The sequence below is a fragment of the Cupressus sempervirens genome, chromosome 5, assembly GCF_028749045.1.
Source record: "Cupressus sempervirens isolate cs-2001-9-10 chromosome 5, ASM2874904v1, whole genome shotgun sequence".
Lineage (NCBI taxonomy): Eukaryota > Viridiplantae > Streptophyta > Pinopsida > Cupressales > Cupressaceae > Cupressus > Cupressus sempervirens.
Genome location: NC_143122.1, coordinates 376,207,114 through 376,223,618, shown reverse-complemented (window position 1 = coordinate 376,223,618; position 16,505 = coordinate 376,207,114). Strand labels below are relative to the sequence as shown.

At 34.1% G+C, this 16,505-nt stretch overlaps 1 protein-coding gene across 5 annotated transcripts; it reads right to left on the bottom strand.

Moving 5' to 3' along the window:
* Positions 1-1,062: 1,062 nt before the first annotated feature.
* On the bottom strand, positions 1,063-13,831 carry LOC149556331 (uncharacterized). Of its 5 annotated transcripts, XM_089830594.1 has the most exons (5): positions 13,406-13,831; positions 12,948-13,046; positions 6,505-6,650; positions 6,351-6,444; positions 1,063-2,257 (listed from the first exon to the last, which is right to left on the bottom strand). In XM_089830594.1, exon 5 carries the CDS (start codon positions 1,833-1,835, stop codon positions 1,146-1,148), a length of 690 nt encoding a protein of 229 aa, XP_089686720.1. In that variant the 5' UTR covers positions 1,836-2,257; positions 6,351-6,444; positions 6,505-6,650; positions 12,948-13,046; positions 13,406-13,831; the 3' UTR covers positions 1,063-1,145. The 5 variants fall into 5 exon arrangements, with proteins under 5 accessions (XP_089686720.1, XP_089686719.1, XP_089686722.1 ...); XM_089830593.1 differs by having other exon boundaries at positions 6,351-6,650; XM_089830596.1 differs by having other exon boundaries at positions 1,063-2,167; positions 6,351-6,650.
* Between the last annotated feature and the right edge of the window lie 2,674 nt (positions 13,832-16,505).

The window sequence follows — 16,505 nt, the reverse complement described above, 5'->3', positions numbered from 1 at the left end:
GAGGATTGGAGTTGTGGCTCTTTTAATGCAATTACTTGTAGATCCTAGTGCAAGGATGGTTGATGAAGCCTTGCCTTTATTGGCTATTCTTGCAAGTCACCAAGAAGGGAACATAGCCATTGGAAATGAAATGTTGATGCTATTCCAATATTAGTGGATACTATCAGAATTGGTTCACCTCGAAACTTGGAAAATGTAGCAACTGTCTTACTTGCATTGTGCACAAATGATCCCCAAAATCTGATTGTAATCAAAGACCTTGGAGCTTAGGAACCCTTAACCGATTTGGCTTAGAATGGCACAACAAGATCCAAGAGCAAAGTTTTCTCTCTATTAGAGTACATGAAAAGCACAAAATCTACATTATCATTTTTGGAAGCCGCTAATAAACTATTTTACATTATCTAAAGAAAACACACAAAATCTTTGTAACTAAAAATACACACACAAAATACCACTGTAACTTTTGAAGAGCAGAAAATAAAAATAAGAAGGAAGGTGGAAACAAACATGTGCAATGGAGATGGAGATTGATAAGGAGAAAGGGTGGAAGACATGATGATTTATAGCACTAAGACCTGGTAGATAAGATTTCTCTAAGATTTTCTCACCTTTCATGATTGTAGGATCACTAAATCAAATCAAATATGCCTTTTATGATTGTAGAAAGATATGCTCGCAAAATCAACTATACAACCTCAAAAAAAAAAAATCTTATTTTGAAATCATTCAATCTGCGTGGAAAGATTTTTTATTACCATTTTATTATTACCTGAATTATTAGTTTTAGTAACCACATAAATGATAGTTGCAACATCTATTATATTCTATTGATATGAGCTTTGATGCATCATATCTATTATTATATATTTGTATATTTAAGTTATTAAAAAAATTAAAATACTATTATAATAAATATCTATTATTAAACATTACATTTTATAATAGAAATCATTACATCTTTATAATTAATTTATAAGATACCTAAAAATAATAATATAGATAAATTTTATGATTTTTAATAATTTAAATTATTTATAAACAATATAGTGTTTCTACGTGTAAACAATAGTGAGATTACTTCACTAACACGAGTGCCTCGATATTTAGATTTCATGACTCATATGTTGGTGTGCCATTATAATCTATTGTTGCATGACCTGAGTGTTCGCATTCACATGGCATTGTTTGTACATTTTGCAAAAATGATAAATGCAAATAAGAAATGTCATAGAATCGTCTGCTACTTCCAAAACACATTTTGAGTGAAAAAGATCTTTGCTTGCCAAAATCGGAGCTGCTTTTGGAGTGATAAAATTTCCTCCAACATTAAGAAACCTTAAATATGGAGCTGTGTCCTTGAGGCTACGGACAATAGCAATCACCCCTTTATCCTGAAGATTCATATAGCCTAAATTAACTTCTGTGAGACCGAGATGTCCAGAGATGACTTGACTCAGAGCAACCCCGCCTGCTTCCCCAAACATGTTAACTACTAAACAGAGCGATTTCAACCTGCTGCACCTCCCCAAAGCTTCCACTAAAGCCATAGCACCATGGATACCTATGTAGTTTCCCGAGAAAACGAAACTCTCTAGAGAAATGCATTTCTTAACAAGCTCTGAAATGGTCTGTGCTGCATCATCTCCTGCCTCGGTGTAACTGAAATGCAAACTCTTAATCGTTTCAAAAGATGGAAGCAGCTCACAAAAGGCTCTAGCAGCTTCTCCGGAAATGTTGCTTAGAACGAATTCCAACTTTTCCAGTGTTTTCTGTGATTTCAAGAGTGGTGCAAAAGCTTTGACGCCCTTCGATCTGCCTATGTCAAGAGTCATGGATCTAAGCAGATCTAAGGGTATGAAAATATTGACATAACTTCAAGTGCCTCATCTAAGAGTTTTCCAGAGACAATATGTGCAAGTTGCACATCTCTTAAAGTTGTCTGAACACCCATCAGCGCTCTTTTTGCAACAAGGGTTGCCTCCACTCCGAAAATGTGGTGGGCAAAACATATCTTGGTACAAGAATTCTTAAGCCCTTCCAATGGCCTGAAGACTTGTATGGCCAAGCCTTTGTCCAGAATTTCGAAATAATCCCCGTTCGATATATCCAAAACAGTTTCTCCCATGACAAGTTTCTCAAAACTGGAGCGCTCTGGTTCTCTGATCTGTAGCATAAAATTCAATAAACCTGCGATCAAACCCTGGAGCACTCTGGTTCTCTGATCTGATCTCTATGAACAAATTATGTTCTTGTCCTCCACACCAAAAGCATGCAAGGGTTAGCCCAGATTTGATTTTTCACATACAATTCGTTTACTTTATGATATAAAATATACTTAACACAAAAAAATAAAAATTAAATAATAACTAAATAATAACTAGCAGTCACATGCTTGCAACAATGCTTACAATATTGCTTACAAAAAGTGTTCAATAATTTCAATATTTTACAATTAAATTCAATTTATCAAATATGAAAAAAATCATTTTAAAAAAAAACTATTAAAAAATTTATTGCGAAAAATTAATAAAAGAAATACAAAAAGAAAAATAAACATAGCGACATCTCTAACAAATATTTAAAATAAAACTAAACTAATATTAAAAAATAATTTAAAGTAATTTAAAAACCAAAACCTAAATCAATTTAAAAAATCTAAAGTTTAATAAATAGAGATCACAATATATAATCTAATGTGGAGATCACAAGTAATTTTTTTAAAAATAAATAAGAAAAGAAAAATAATATTTAAAATTGGATATTTAAATTATAATCTTATGTGAACAAATTAGATTATTAATAAATTTTTATTTAAATAACATAATATTTGCTAACATCTTTTAAATAGATTAATAAATATTATTTATTTAAATTAAATTTATCAAATATGAAAAAATAATCATTAAAAGTTCTATTATGAAAAATTAACAAGAGAAATACCAAAAAAATATGTCTAATAAATATTCTATTCACTAAATAAATTATAGAAACTAAAAAATAATATTTAAAGAAAAGATTAAACTAATATTAAAATAATTTAAATAATTTAAAAACTAAAATCTAAATCAATTTTAAAAATCAAAAGTTAACTAAATAGATCACAACATGAGCTAATGTGGAGATCACAACTAATAAATAGAAAAAGAGAAAAAATAGTTAAAAGTGGATAACCACTAATAAATATCAAAACAAGAATTAAAAGTGGAGGGAGATAAAAATTGGCGAGTAAATAATTAATGAGAAGAGTTCCAATTTTCTGGCCAAACTCTTGCAAATTTTCTGTCAGCTAAAAAGATAAACAAAGTGGTTGAAAACATGCTTCACAAAAAGGGATTTCCTCACACATACACAAGCTTACAAACAGACAAACACAACAATACCTTTCAAACATGTCACATAAGTCAAATGTTAAACATTTTACACTCTCCATGCAAGATGAAAGTGAAAGTGAAAGTGAAAACACAAAAGAACATGCTAAAATACAAATATAGCAAAGTGGATATGAAGTAAATGCTAAAATTTAAACATTCAAGTTTACTCTTTTCACAATGCAAATGTTAAAGTTCAGAGAAACTTCATGAAAAGTTAGTTCTCTTTACAAGTAGTTCATTCAAACACACAACTCACACATAAGTGAATGCTAAAGTTTATAAAAAATTTACGCAAAGTTCAATAATAAACACTTGAACAAAGTTCAAGTACACATGAAGTAAACTTTTAAGTCAACATACACAATAAATATGTCAAAATAAAAAATAAAAAATTACAAACAACTAGTTCATTCTAACACACAATTCACACATAAGTGAATGCTAAAGTTTATAAAAATCTTATGCAAAGTTCAATAACAAACACTTGAACAAAGTTCAAGTACACATCAAGTAAACTTTTAAGTCAACATACACAATAAATATGTCAAAATAAAAAATAAAAAATTACAAACAACTAGTTCAACCGGAGATGAAATAAACACCACAAGCACACACTCCATGCAAATTCTATTAATGTCCCAAAACATACTTTTAATACACAACAAATAAATCAACGTACACTTTACAATTAGTGGATGTCAAAGCGAACATAACAAATAGTTTAGTTTAAATAATCACTGCAATTTTATATCTACCCAAAAAATATCATCCTCCTTTGAGCAGACCAATCTTGCTAATTATCATTGTCTAGAGGTCAAACCTCTGAGATCAACTACAAATACAAAGTGGGGTGAGCACATCAGATTTGTAAGTATCATCTATTCAAGACCATAATTTTCTAAACTGTTCATGTAAGATGAATGATTTTAATTCTCCTTGACCTACTTGACTTACCCACTTAAAAGATGAGATTACACATGAATGACTTCAATTGGGATCAGATACATTAACTACAATCCATAGACCAAAAAATAATTAAAATATATGAGTCTTTTCTACATAAAAATGTTCAAATATACCTTAACTAGTGCTCAGTTATTCTTAAAAACCAAATGTAGTTCAACCCTACAATAAACAAGTTTTCCCTGAGTTGTAAGGAACGCAAAAAATTTCTGGGTTTTGGGGACAACTATTAAAATAGTAAGCTAGTTAGGTGCCCTTGGATTTATTTACCCACAATTTCAATACTCAGTAGAAACAGACATAGTGCTTTGATAATTGATCTCTTAGAATAGAGTAACCAACCAATGATATAGGGGAGAGGACCCAATACTTGAACACTCTAATTTTGCGCTTCTCAAAATCTTACGTAAAATTTTCAAATCGCTCCCAATTTTTTACAGCAGCTTACTTTGCAAGTCGTCTACTTATAACTAAAGTTTCAAGTCCACGTCACCCATTATGATGCCACATCAGCATGTTTTTTGTCAAGTTGTCCAAAACAACTCAAAAAAAAAAGCAAGACCAATGGTCGTGCATAAAGGGTACCCATAGTTGAACTGCTGATGTGGCATCACATCATTGGTTAATTTTTATAATTAAGGGTACATTTTATTCAATTTTGGGTAGTTATCATTGTAGTAACAACTTTAAAGTCACTAGTATTGGTACAATGTTGTCAAAAATATTGGACATTATGTCAATAAATGTAGGTATTAAGTGAACAACTCCATTCACAACTATTAGAACGCATTCAAGTACTGGGTCCTCTCCCCTATGAGGTACGACATGTGTGATAAATTTACATACCCCGACTAAAAGCATTAAAACACATGTAGGATAAATCTACAATATAGAGCAAGACAAGAATTTGGAGATAATGGTCTATATCAAAAATCTGTTTGGAAGCCTCTCAATACAGGAGTTTTGCTTTCCCGTGGCTTGTTTTGTCCCATAATATTAAGGTAAAATTTAAGAAAACAAAATCTAAGAATACAAGGACAAAGTATATAGTAGAATCATAAACATAATAAAAATACAATAAGCATGGCCATGCTAAAGACAAAAAGATACATCAAAAGAAAACCAAAAGACGTTTGAAATAGAATCAAATATCTAACATTCCAAACAGTCATTGAAGTGGATCTAACATTGGCTACCAAACCAAGCATAGGGATAGTGGTTTCCATCCATAGTCTATGATATTAGTTTCCCTGCTGATAAGAAAAGGTGCACAGAGTGCAACAGAAAGAACCAATAAATGTAGGTGGTTCATGGCAGTGTAAAAAGGAAGGCCAGTAATATCCATGTTTTTTTGAATATATCATGTGGGGCAAGAACAACTTTGGAAATACCAATAATATCTAAGTTCCGGATTATTTTCTAGTGATTTTGCCTGTGAGTTGCTGTTGTACTTACCTGGAATTCCATTATGGTGATTGTTAAATGAAAATCTATTGCAATCAGCTTTCTATTACTATTGAAATGGTCCTATTGCTCTCAAGTAGAAGCAATCACCTCTGGCTCTGCCCTGTGTTAAACTAATTGATTGCTAGATAATATGCAGAGGATGCCAACTTTCATGCTTCAAAATGGAAGTTCTTATGTAAAGGATGCCACCATATCTTACTAGAATCACTAACTCAATTCAGACAATTTAATTTAAATAGTCATTTGAGGTCTACTGGAAAAAAAGTTAAAATTTGAAAAGCCATTCTAAGAAAAAACAGTCATTAACTACATATTCATTCTATCTTCCTGCGTTTTGGATATTGATTTGTAATTTGCCTAGCTAATTTCTGAGCTACTACTCTTCTATCCTTTAGTGCCTCTGCCAATAGTTCAAATTGATCTTAGTAAACATTGAAGTCATTAGTACCCTATTAAAATGTATGGAAGAGCTTTGGCTAGTTCAAACTTGAAAAGTCTATATTCATTGATATTATTTAGAAATTCCAGGGTTCAAAGTACAAATACCTTAGGACCATCTCAAATTCTCTTTCTGGATCATCTACTTGAGAATATTTGTTCTGCGTGTGGTAAAGCTGCATTTGTTCAGGGTTTAGACCTCCTGAAAATCCCAACAAATTGTTAAAAATTCTAAAAGGCTTGGCTGCATAACTGCCTCTACCTTTGCATTCTCATTTCAGTTCTGTAGAAATCTCACAATTGTGATTGATGAGAATGGAATGGAAAGCTCTTCCAACTGATAGGGAAACATAAGTTGCTCTGTGCTAGCTCTTGGGTAAGAGTGTCTACCTGAAAAAAGTCATCTGCCTGACATGCACACCAAATTTTGTTAATTGTCGACTGACTGGAGGTCACTAAGATTGACTGCAAGTATAGAAGGAAACAAGAATTAGGAGATAATGGTCTCTATCATAAATAAGTCTGGAAGCTCTCTCATTACAGGACTTTTGTTTTTCTATGACTTGTTTTGTCTATGACTTGTTTTCTCCCATAATATTAAGGAAAAATTAATGGAATTCCTATTTATCTTCTAATATTGTCATCTGAAAAAGTTTGAACCATTCTAATATTGCTATCGGTCATAAATATTTAGTATTTATAGAAAGAAATCAGAAAGGATCATAAATTCCCATTATGCTGTTGGAAATAGATTGTAAATCCCTATTAATCAATTGGGAAAGGATCGTAAACTCTCAATAATCAAATGGGAGAGCATATGCAATCTTAAACGAGGAGAGGGCCTGAAGGACACCTAACTTGCTCTAGCATGATATTTTCACATTATACTATATGGGAGATGCATCTCCAGTTTCTTTTTCCATAAAGATCAAATCTTTTCAGGCTTTGCTGTTCATAATTTTATGGTGGCATCCAGGAACATGATTGCAGCCAGATTATCCTGTAACATTGCAGATGCAAAAAAGCTGAATTCTGGTTGGATTCTTGGCCTGGCAATACCTTGCTCACTAATATACAAGATTTAGATGAGTCAAAAATAAAACTATCTCAGGATTGGGGCATTAAAGGGAAAGCTTATTGAGAGGAATGACACAACTTTGACCTCTGCTGCATTCTAGACAGCCAAAAAAAACTTTTTAAAAGAGCATTTCACATCCATTTAAGGAGAGCAGCCTTTTCTAGACAAGGAAAGAGATGCCGATAATAAAGTCAAATCTGGCTATCATTTCATGAAACACAGTTATGTTCCATAAGTCATTGGACTAGCATATAGATCTCATGTGGCATGCCTCAGCATCCACATTCCCAACCCTTCCTTTGAATCTAACACGATTGGATTAGTGGAAGCTAGAAATAAGGTTCTAACCTTCAGTCAAGTCATCGGACCAAGGGTTTCTTCCCATCTTTCATTGATGGGGTTTGGGGTCCTGGGTTTGCTTGAAGCAATGGTTGAAGAAGATGGGGTTCTAAACTATCTGGCCAAGATACATTACAGTAAATCGGCCCCCCCTCCAAAAAATTGATGGCAAACTTCCAAATCAGAATCAAGCTGCACGTCCCTCTTCCGGCATACTGATTATTGGGTGGTTTGGTTGAGCAGGCAGCGACAGCCATAGAATTTTAGGTAGGTAAATAATAGGCGCAATACAAATAGCCAGTATAGTTCCCACCCGTTAGTTCCTATTCCCTACAGAAAACCTGGATATAGATTAGGATGCGGATATAGATTATGGCGGGAAGCCGCCCAGAACAATCTAAAAGGGGCCATTGTTGCCCATCTTTACATAGTTCATATTATAAGATCGATTAATAGCCCTTCTAGTCCATTATGCTAAATGCATACGAGACAGTAGATCATTTGTTGTTGCATTGCAGTATCTCAACAGGAATACAACATATTTTGCTTTCTAAGCTTTAAATGGAGTGGACATTTCTGAAAATGATAAGGCAACATTATTGTTGCTGACTGAAGGGCACTTCATGGCTACAAGTTCTATGGAAAAAACCTTCATTGTCTGTTTTCTATCAGATTTGGCTTGTGCAGAACCATGAAGTATTTACTATTGAGAACCTAGACTTTTTTTGAAGGACGTTCAAACAAATTGACCATAAACTTCAAGAGTATATGAAAGAAAAGATAATTAAGAATGTGAGCAAAATGTCCAAATCTGAGATATGAACAATAAAACAATGGAATTTTACATATAGTATTCCTGTTGATGAGTTACTTACTCTTCAAAATAGTATAAAGATGCAAAATGCAAAGGTCCGCTAGACCTAGGGGGTTGATAGAATTTGGATGATGCAGCACAAGGTGATCCCCACTTGAGCACATGTTGATGTGCTTCATGAATTCAAGGGTGACTGTGTTGGGAGAAACTTGACACGTAGGCCATAATACTAATAAGGAAGCAGAATTGAAGTAACTTCTTGCAGTTTTGAATATTGCATATTCTGAAAAATGTCAAAATATAGTTGTAGAGGGAGATTTATGGTTCTGGAAAATGAATTGAAAGTGAAAGTGAAAGCATCAAATCATCCTAAAGGAAATTTTAGTGTACAATTTTTTTCTGAGAAACTTATTGTGGCCCACTGTTAACAGAAGCAAAAAAGGTAGCTAATTTTTAGGGGAACAAAAGGAATAAATATTTTATTCCTTAGCCCTAAAATGTAAGGACATTAATGAATACTAAATAGAAAGTTCTTTCCAAAATTATAATTGATGATCAGCCACTATGATTAAAAGATATCACAACATTTGGCCATAGGCATGCTATTATGGTGTTGCTTAAAGCCAATTTGGATTGGATGGTGACTAGAAGGGGGTTGATAGAATTTTGATGATGCAGCACAAAGTGATCCCCACGTGAGCTCATGCTGACATGCTTCATGAATTCAGGGGTGACTGTGTTCGGAGAAACTCAACACTTAGGCCATAATACTAATAATGAAGTAGAATTGAAGTCACTTCTTGCAGGATTAAATATTGCATATTCTGAAAAAAGTCAGAATATAGTTGTATAGGGAGGTTCATGGTTCTGGCAAATGAATTGAAAGTGAAAGTGATCAACACAAAGTGATCCCCACGTGGGAGCATGCTGATGTGCTTCATGAATTCAGGGGTGACTGTGTTGGTAGAAACTCGACGCTTAGGCCATAATACTAATAATGAAGTAGAATTCAGGTCACTTCTTGCAGGATTGAATATTGCATATTCTGAAAAAAGTCAGAATATAGTTGTATAGGGAGATTCATGGTTCTGGCAAATGAATTGAAAGTGAAAGTGAAAGCATCCTAAAGGAAATTTTAGTGCACAATTATTTTCTGAGAAACTTATAGTGGCCCACTGTTAACAAAAGCAAAAAGGGTAGCTAATTTTTGGGGGAACAAAAGGAATAAAATTATCTAATTCCTTAGCCCCAAAATGTAAGGACATTAATGAATACTAAATAGAAAGGTCTTTCCAAACTTATAACTGATGATCAACCACTATGATTAAAAGAAATCACAACATTTGGCCATAGGTATGCCATTATGGTGTTGCTTAAAGCCAATTTGGATTGGATGGTGACAGAAAGGTGATTTTGGTCCTTTGTACATGTTGAGGATATGGATGGCTATAAGTTTAATATATCAATATGAAAAGGAATGAATGATATGTATCCACTATTAGGTTAAGGGACTTCTCTACTGGTGCATTTGTGATTTTGGATTCAAGATCACATTCTTCCTCACTGCCCCCTCCTCTGTTGCCCCCATGTATTTTGTGGATGGAGTTGCTTTCTTGGGTGGGTGGAGAGGCTCTAGGGAACAACCTTGCAACTAGGGCATGTTTCCAATTGCTGTTTAAAGAAGATTTTCAATTGCTCAAGCATGATCAACCTGAAAGTGTTTAAGGCAAGGAAACAGGGATGTTGCAGCCACCTGTTTATTTTGAAGGATTTCATGACAAAGCTAGTGGTAGTTGTACTGAACTAGGGTGCAGGACAACATTTTACCAAGTCAGATACAACAGACAAATAACATTAACTCTCAGTAAGAATGAGGCACAAGAGACAAAAAAAGCATTTAACTCTCAGAAAGAAACATAGTTCAACACTAGAAATAGTCATACTTAAAACCTGTCAGCTGATCAATTATCAATATCAATCAGCATTTATAAAGTCAGCAAATATTTATCAAATAGTACCAGATTTTGGACAAATCGGCACCAAGACAGTGCCAAAAAAGGTGCTCAATTTCAGCTGACTGACTGGTTTTAGAACTGCAGGACTTTTTAAATACTCGTTTTATTCCCTAAGGCACTCACTTAAAAGTTATTCTCTTTTCGAACTTATGTGGCACATGCTGGCTCTTTCAACAGTATAACTGTAATAAATCTTGTCATTACTGCTACGTCAGCCAGGTAAGAGAAAATGAGCATGTTTATAATTAAAATTTCAGTAAATTTGTGACAAATACAATGAGACTGTTATAATGAGGCTATAAGTAATATTAAATGTCATCGACCTAAGTTACCATGTCCTCCTAGAATTAATCCCATTGCCATACCAAACACTAACATGATGGCTATGGGAATGGGGGCAGTTTTGAAATGTCTGAGGCACTGCCATGCTGTCTCAGGCACCCTATGATATATTATATGTGCAATGTCAGAAGAACCCACAGCTAAACATAAAAATATGTAAGACTCATGATATTTTTAAGTTTGGGAACTTTAGATCTCTAGGAGAATCTAGCAGATTTGGCTGTCTTTCTCCGTGGAGAAACAGGTGCAGTCAATAATTAATATAAAGCTATTAAACAAAAAGAAACCCAATCAACAATCAAGATGGTCTGAAATTAGATCTAGGGGCTGGAATAAATTTTTTTATATCTTCTAGAAGAAGTACTGAATCGAATGAAAGAGCAAAAAAATCCAGCTTCCAATGCGATTGATATGATGGGTATAATCTGCAGAGACTTTATGCTGGGTAGCTACTGAGGCCTGACAGACAGGAAATGTACCAGCCATCTGAACCTTCAGTCATAAACAACTGGTATGTCAACCACAATGTGCAGATTCTTTGTATTGAATGACTTCTAATGAATTGGAAATGTGTTAATCATTTAGTAATACAAATTTCCATGTAAACAGCTGGATTACTGTATACAAAATACAAATTTTGTTGCTGATGACTTCTAACAGATGGGAAACATGTCAGTTGTTTAGTAGAGGATCAAATCTTGACATAAACAACTCATATACTGAGCACAATGTCTAGACTCTTTATATTGAGTGATTCCTAGCAGTTAGAAAATATATATCATTTAAGAGTAACAAACCTCCAAATAAGCTACTTGTACATTGAAGATAAGTTGCAGATTCTTTTGTGTTGGGTGACATCTAATAAACAAAAACTATGTGAATCATTTATTAAAAGACCAAACCTCCATTAAATAACTGATATGTTGTACACAACATGCCTGTGAGTGGCTGATTGAGTTCAAGTATGTCAAAACCCACCCAGTGAAATTCTTTGTGATGGAAAACGCTCTGATTCTTTAGCAAATCTACACCAATCGCTGTTTTTGAATGTCAACTTTCTCCAGTGTGCAGTGAGGAATCCATTGATTATAACTAAATTCTATCCATTAGACAAAGGTGATATCTAGTATCTTCCTCACCTATAGTAATGTACTCTAGAGAAGATGAATTAATCACAACTGTGCACTCCTCACTCGCTATGTTATAAGGCACATTTGATACCGATATTGAATTGCTCATGGGTATAAACATGATCTGCAAAAATAATGTCAACTTGTAAGCCATAATTCAAATTAGACTCGCATAGTTTTCCCTTCCATGAAGTGGTAACTATTTCCATTGTATCATGGCCTTTATAATGAAGTTTCTGATTTGTTAACAGTTGGAGGCTTTTCCCTAAGCGACTGATACTTGGGAGTATACTTTCAATTCCAGAAGCAAAATAAATATCATGATTTCCTGCCATCCATATTCAAGCTTTATATAAAATTTTCCTCAACTTCCCCATCTCCTATTGTCAAGCAATGGATAGTTATCAGTATAAGAGAGATCTCCAACATACCAAACTGCCAATCATCTTCTCTTTAAATCATATTGAAAGGTTCTATTTAAGTCAAATGTCTGAGACTCTGATGGAGACCTACCTCAAATGTTTATGGGGTGCTTATTGGATGTAAGGACTTCTATTTTGGTGGTTGTTGATTCTATTGTAATCAGCCTTATTTTAATGAACTGAAGAAAATTACAAATATGAAAACCGAAAAAAAACTCACTCAGACATTCCAAAAGGATTCAATAACATTTTTCCTTTTCTTGATAAGTTTGGATAAATTCTGCCCTCTTAACTTATATGATGTACTTTTTGTATAGTTCTGTAATTCATCCATTTTTCAAATTACTTTTTTTTAAAGATTTACATCTCTGGCCTCCTTGTCATCAACCCTAAACTGTCTTAACAAGATTCAGTATCTAAAACTTACTAAATGTTTCTGGGTGTTTCTACTTCTCAAAACAGAAAATTAAATGTTCATGGGTATCTCTACTCCTCAAGAAATAATTCAAATTAGAATTAAAATAATCAAAAATTAATGAATTGGTCAATGTATAATCCATGTTACCTGTTACCTATCCATAGAATTCTCCTGTGAGAAACCTATCAACTGCCAGCATTAAACCATCTGAAGTGGGTGGCCCATGCCACCTTTCTCATTGAATGTCTGCAAAAGACCATGATTAACATGAGAATTTAAGCCTTATAATTTACAGAGAATACCGAGACACACTAAAAAGAGACATACATCAGAAGAAAAAGAGATGGATAATGAAGAACCAAATCAGACATTCCAAGATTTCACTGCCAGGGCATGGTCAATCATATCCATTTCCCTACCGATATAAGAGTAGAGTAGCCAAACATTCAAAACATTTTACTAATATTACCTAGAGTGCAACAGGAATTGCCAGCAAATGAGATGAAGGGGAAATGTTCATGCCATTCAACCGAATGGATGGAGAAAACCTACAGTACAATATACACCAAAATCCTCTGCAAATGAATTATTTAAGATGTACTCACTATTTTCTGACCTCGTCTCCAATCAGCGCAGAGTCCTTGCTGCTGTCTACCTCCATTTTAAATTAAAGAGTGAGCAACAATATTTAAAAAGAAGATACACATGATACCAAAACAAATTGCAATTCAAACACAGAAATGAGGCATGGCAAAAGCATACAAAACTTTAAAAAATAAAAAATTGAAGCCAAATCTCAGAAATTAGGCATGGGAAAAGCATAAGAAACCTCAAAACATCAAAAATCAAAACCAAATCTCAGAAATGAGGCATGTCAAAAGCATACAGAAGTGCAGGCAGATCAAACCAACACAAAAATACAGGAGTGACAATTACAAAATGCCCTGCTTCTCACTTGAATCGGCTATATAACAGAAGCGAATTCCTGCTTTTATCAACGGTCATGCTTTCTTTCTTCAACGGTCATTGTTTTTTTTGGCTTATGGCGTTGATCTGTTTTTTGGGGGACGCTCCTGGGATCGTTCGAAAACATGCACAATGGACTTACATGGCTCTAAATTTAGAGAAAAAAACAAATATTGTCATAAATCATGAAGCAAATTTGATTTTTCCCACCCGTTATTATTATTCCAAATAGTTCTTCGAAATTCTTACTCTAAGTAAATTTGTATTATAAAATAGACATGTAGTTATTGTTTGCGAGGTATATAGGGGATGCATTTTTCTAATTTGATTGTGATTTTGTTTTAGAAATTTAATTGTGTTGTTTATTGATTATATTTGAATATTTAAGGATATGTCAATTATTTAAAATTATGATTTCTGATATTTAAGTTTAGAGGTATTTAGGCTAGAGTCTTTAACACAATGGTAAATTTTGAGCCTCTTATCTGGTAGGTTTTGAGTTCGAGCCTACTCAACCTTAATAAATAATAATAATTAATCACACATTTAACTCATCATGCTTTCCAAGTTAGATTCTTACTTTGTCCACACCCATTTCATCACTTTAGTCAATAGTAGGAATCCCAAAATTGTCAACTTGCTTTCCTTCCCTATAGGTATAATTTCAATAACAAAAAAATCCAAGTCAAGCAATTTTATCTTATATCCCCCATTATACCCTCAATGGACCAATTGGTTTTAATCAACCCCTTGGCAAAATTCACTACAACTTTTGATTATCCTTCAATGGCAAGAGCTTTTATTACTATAGAAAGAGCAAATTTGATTTCTCAATAGAGAAGCTTACACTCCAAGTCAAGCAATTTTCTCTTATATCCCCCATTATGCCCTCAATGGATCAATTGGTTTTAATCAACCCCTTGGCAAAATTCACTATAACTTTTGATTATCCTTCAATGGCAAGAGCTTTTACTATAGAAAGAGCAAATTTGATTTCTCAATAGAGAAGCTTACACTCCACCTAGTTATTGGTAGAACTATTGAGGCAGGTACTAAAGTTAGTTGTTAGTTCCCCATTGAAAGAATTAATAATACCCCTTATAGCAATCTTCTCCTTTCTAGTGGCTCCATCAAATTAAGCTAATATCATCAATTGTTAGGGGATTCCTTTTAGTGTTTCTTCTTACTAATCTTTTGGAACTATCAAATTTAGCATAAGCCTTGGGCAAATCCCATTTTTTTGTGATTTTTTCATCAAAGGGAGGTAGATTGTAGGTTGATCTAAAAGAAAAATCTCCCTTGTGGTCTTTTTTCCAAATAAACTTATCCTCTTTGGAGAATAAGGGAATTCTTTAACTTTATTTATTATCTTTTGCGCTCAATAGTATTTTGGATCAAGTTAGGCTAGTTTAGAAAGCATTGAGTGATGTATTTTATTTATTATTTTTTATCAGTAAAAGGAAAATGTCCTATATATATTATATTTCAAAATAATTTACAATGATTTTTAACCTCGTTCAAAGTGCAAGCACTGGGGGAAAAAGAGAAAGGAAGAAACCCCTCGGTAGAGCCTGGGATGCTTGGGGTTGTCCATGTTGGCATGTTTCTTCTTTGACCGAGTTCTAGGACCGCCTTAGGCATTCTCGTTTCAGGTCCTCTCTTCTTCAGGGTGCTTGGGATATTCGTCCTTCCCTTATTCTTTGGCATGTTTGGCTTGAAAGAAACGAAAGGATCTTTCAGGATGTTCATTTTGGAGTTGCGCACCTATGGGGGAAAATTACTCATTCTACTTAGGAAATTGTGAAATGTCCCTTTACTGGTTTTGTATGATATTTCCAACCTCTAATCAGATCTTTAAAATCAAACAGCTAATATCCCAAAGATCCACCAAATTCCTCAAGAAACCCCAAATCGGGTATGCTGAAAATAGTGTGTAAACACCAAACTCATACAAAAACACACCCGAAAACTCACAAATCTGCACTGTTCAGCACAAAGGCAAACTCTGTATGAGCATGCACATGGAATGGCTTCAAACTCCCGTCCTTAGCCTTCCCGGAAACCTGCAAACTCCCGTTCTTGGGTCTCCTTGGAAACCTGCAAACTCCCGTTCTTGGGTCTCCTTCTCCATAGGTTTGGCAGCCTCTGAAGAATAACAAAGAATGAACAAAAATCAAGTTCTGGAATGAGCCCAAAATGCCTCCAAACCCCTTAAAAGAGGGCATAACTGTAACTCACGTCCAAGAGAGGTTAATGAAACTTATTTTAATAATAATTTTCATTTATTAGTCCAACGGTTTCCAAAGATTAACCCCCTTTTTCCGAAACTTCACTTTCTTGGGCTTGCCTGCCTTAGCAAAGATTTTCTTTTTTTAATTATTTGAAAAGGGGACATGACAAATTGTCCTGGCAAAATGTGACTTGTTGGGTAGCATGGAATATGAAGATGTTGACATTTGCACTCACTTGTCCTTTCCTCTTCAAGCCAATGCCCTTAGGTTTTTCACTCACCGTTGTGGGAAAGGAACTAGAAACCAGGCTCAACAACCTACCGATATAGGGGGAGTTGGGCGTAACAACTCGAGGGAAGTTTAGGTTTTTTTCTCTATAGAAAAGGGTATCATACCAATAATCTCATGGAGGCCATGACTATCTTGGCTGGAAGTTGGAGCAAGATCGTTTGCGAGATAGATTCTCAGGTAGTTGTGAAGTTATTGAATAAGCAAGAGCTTGAAGGTG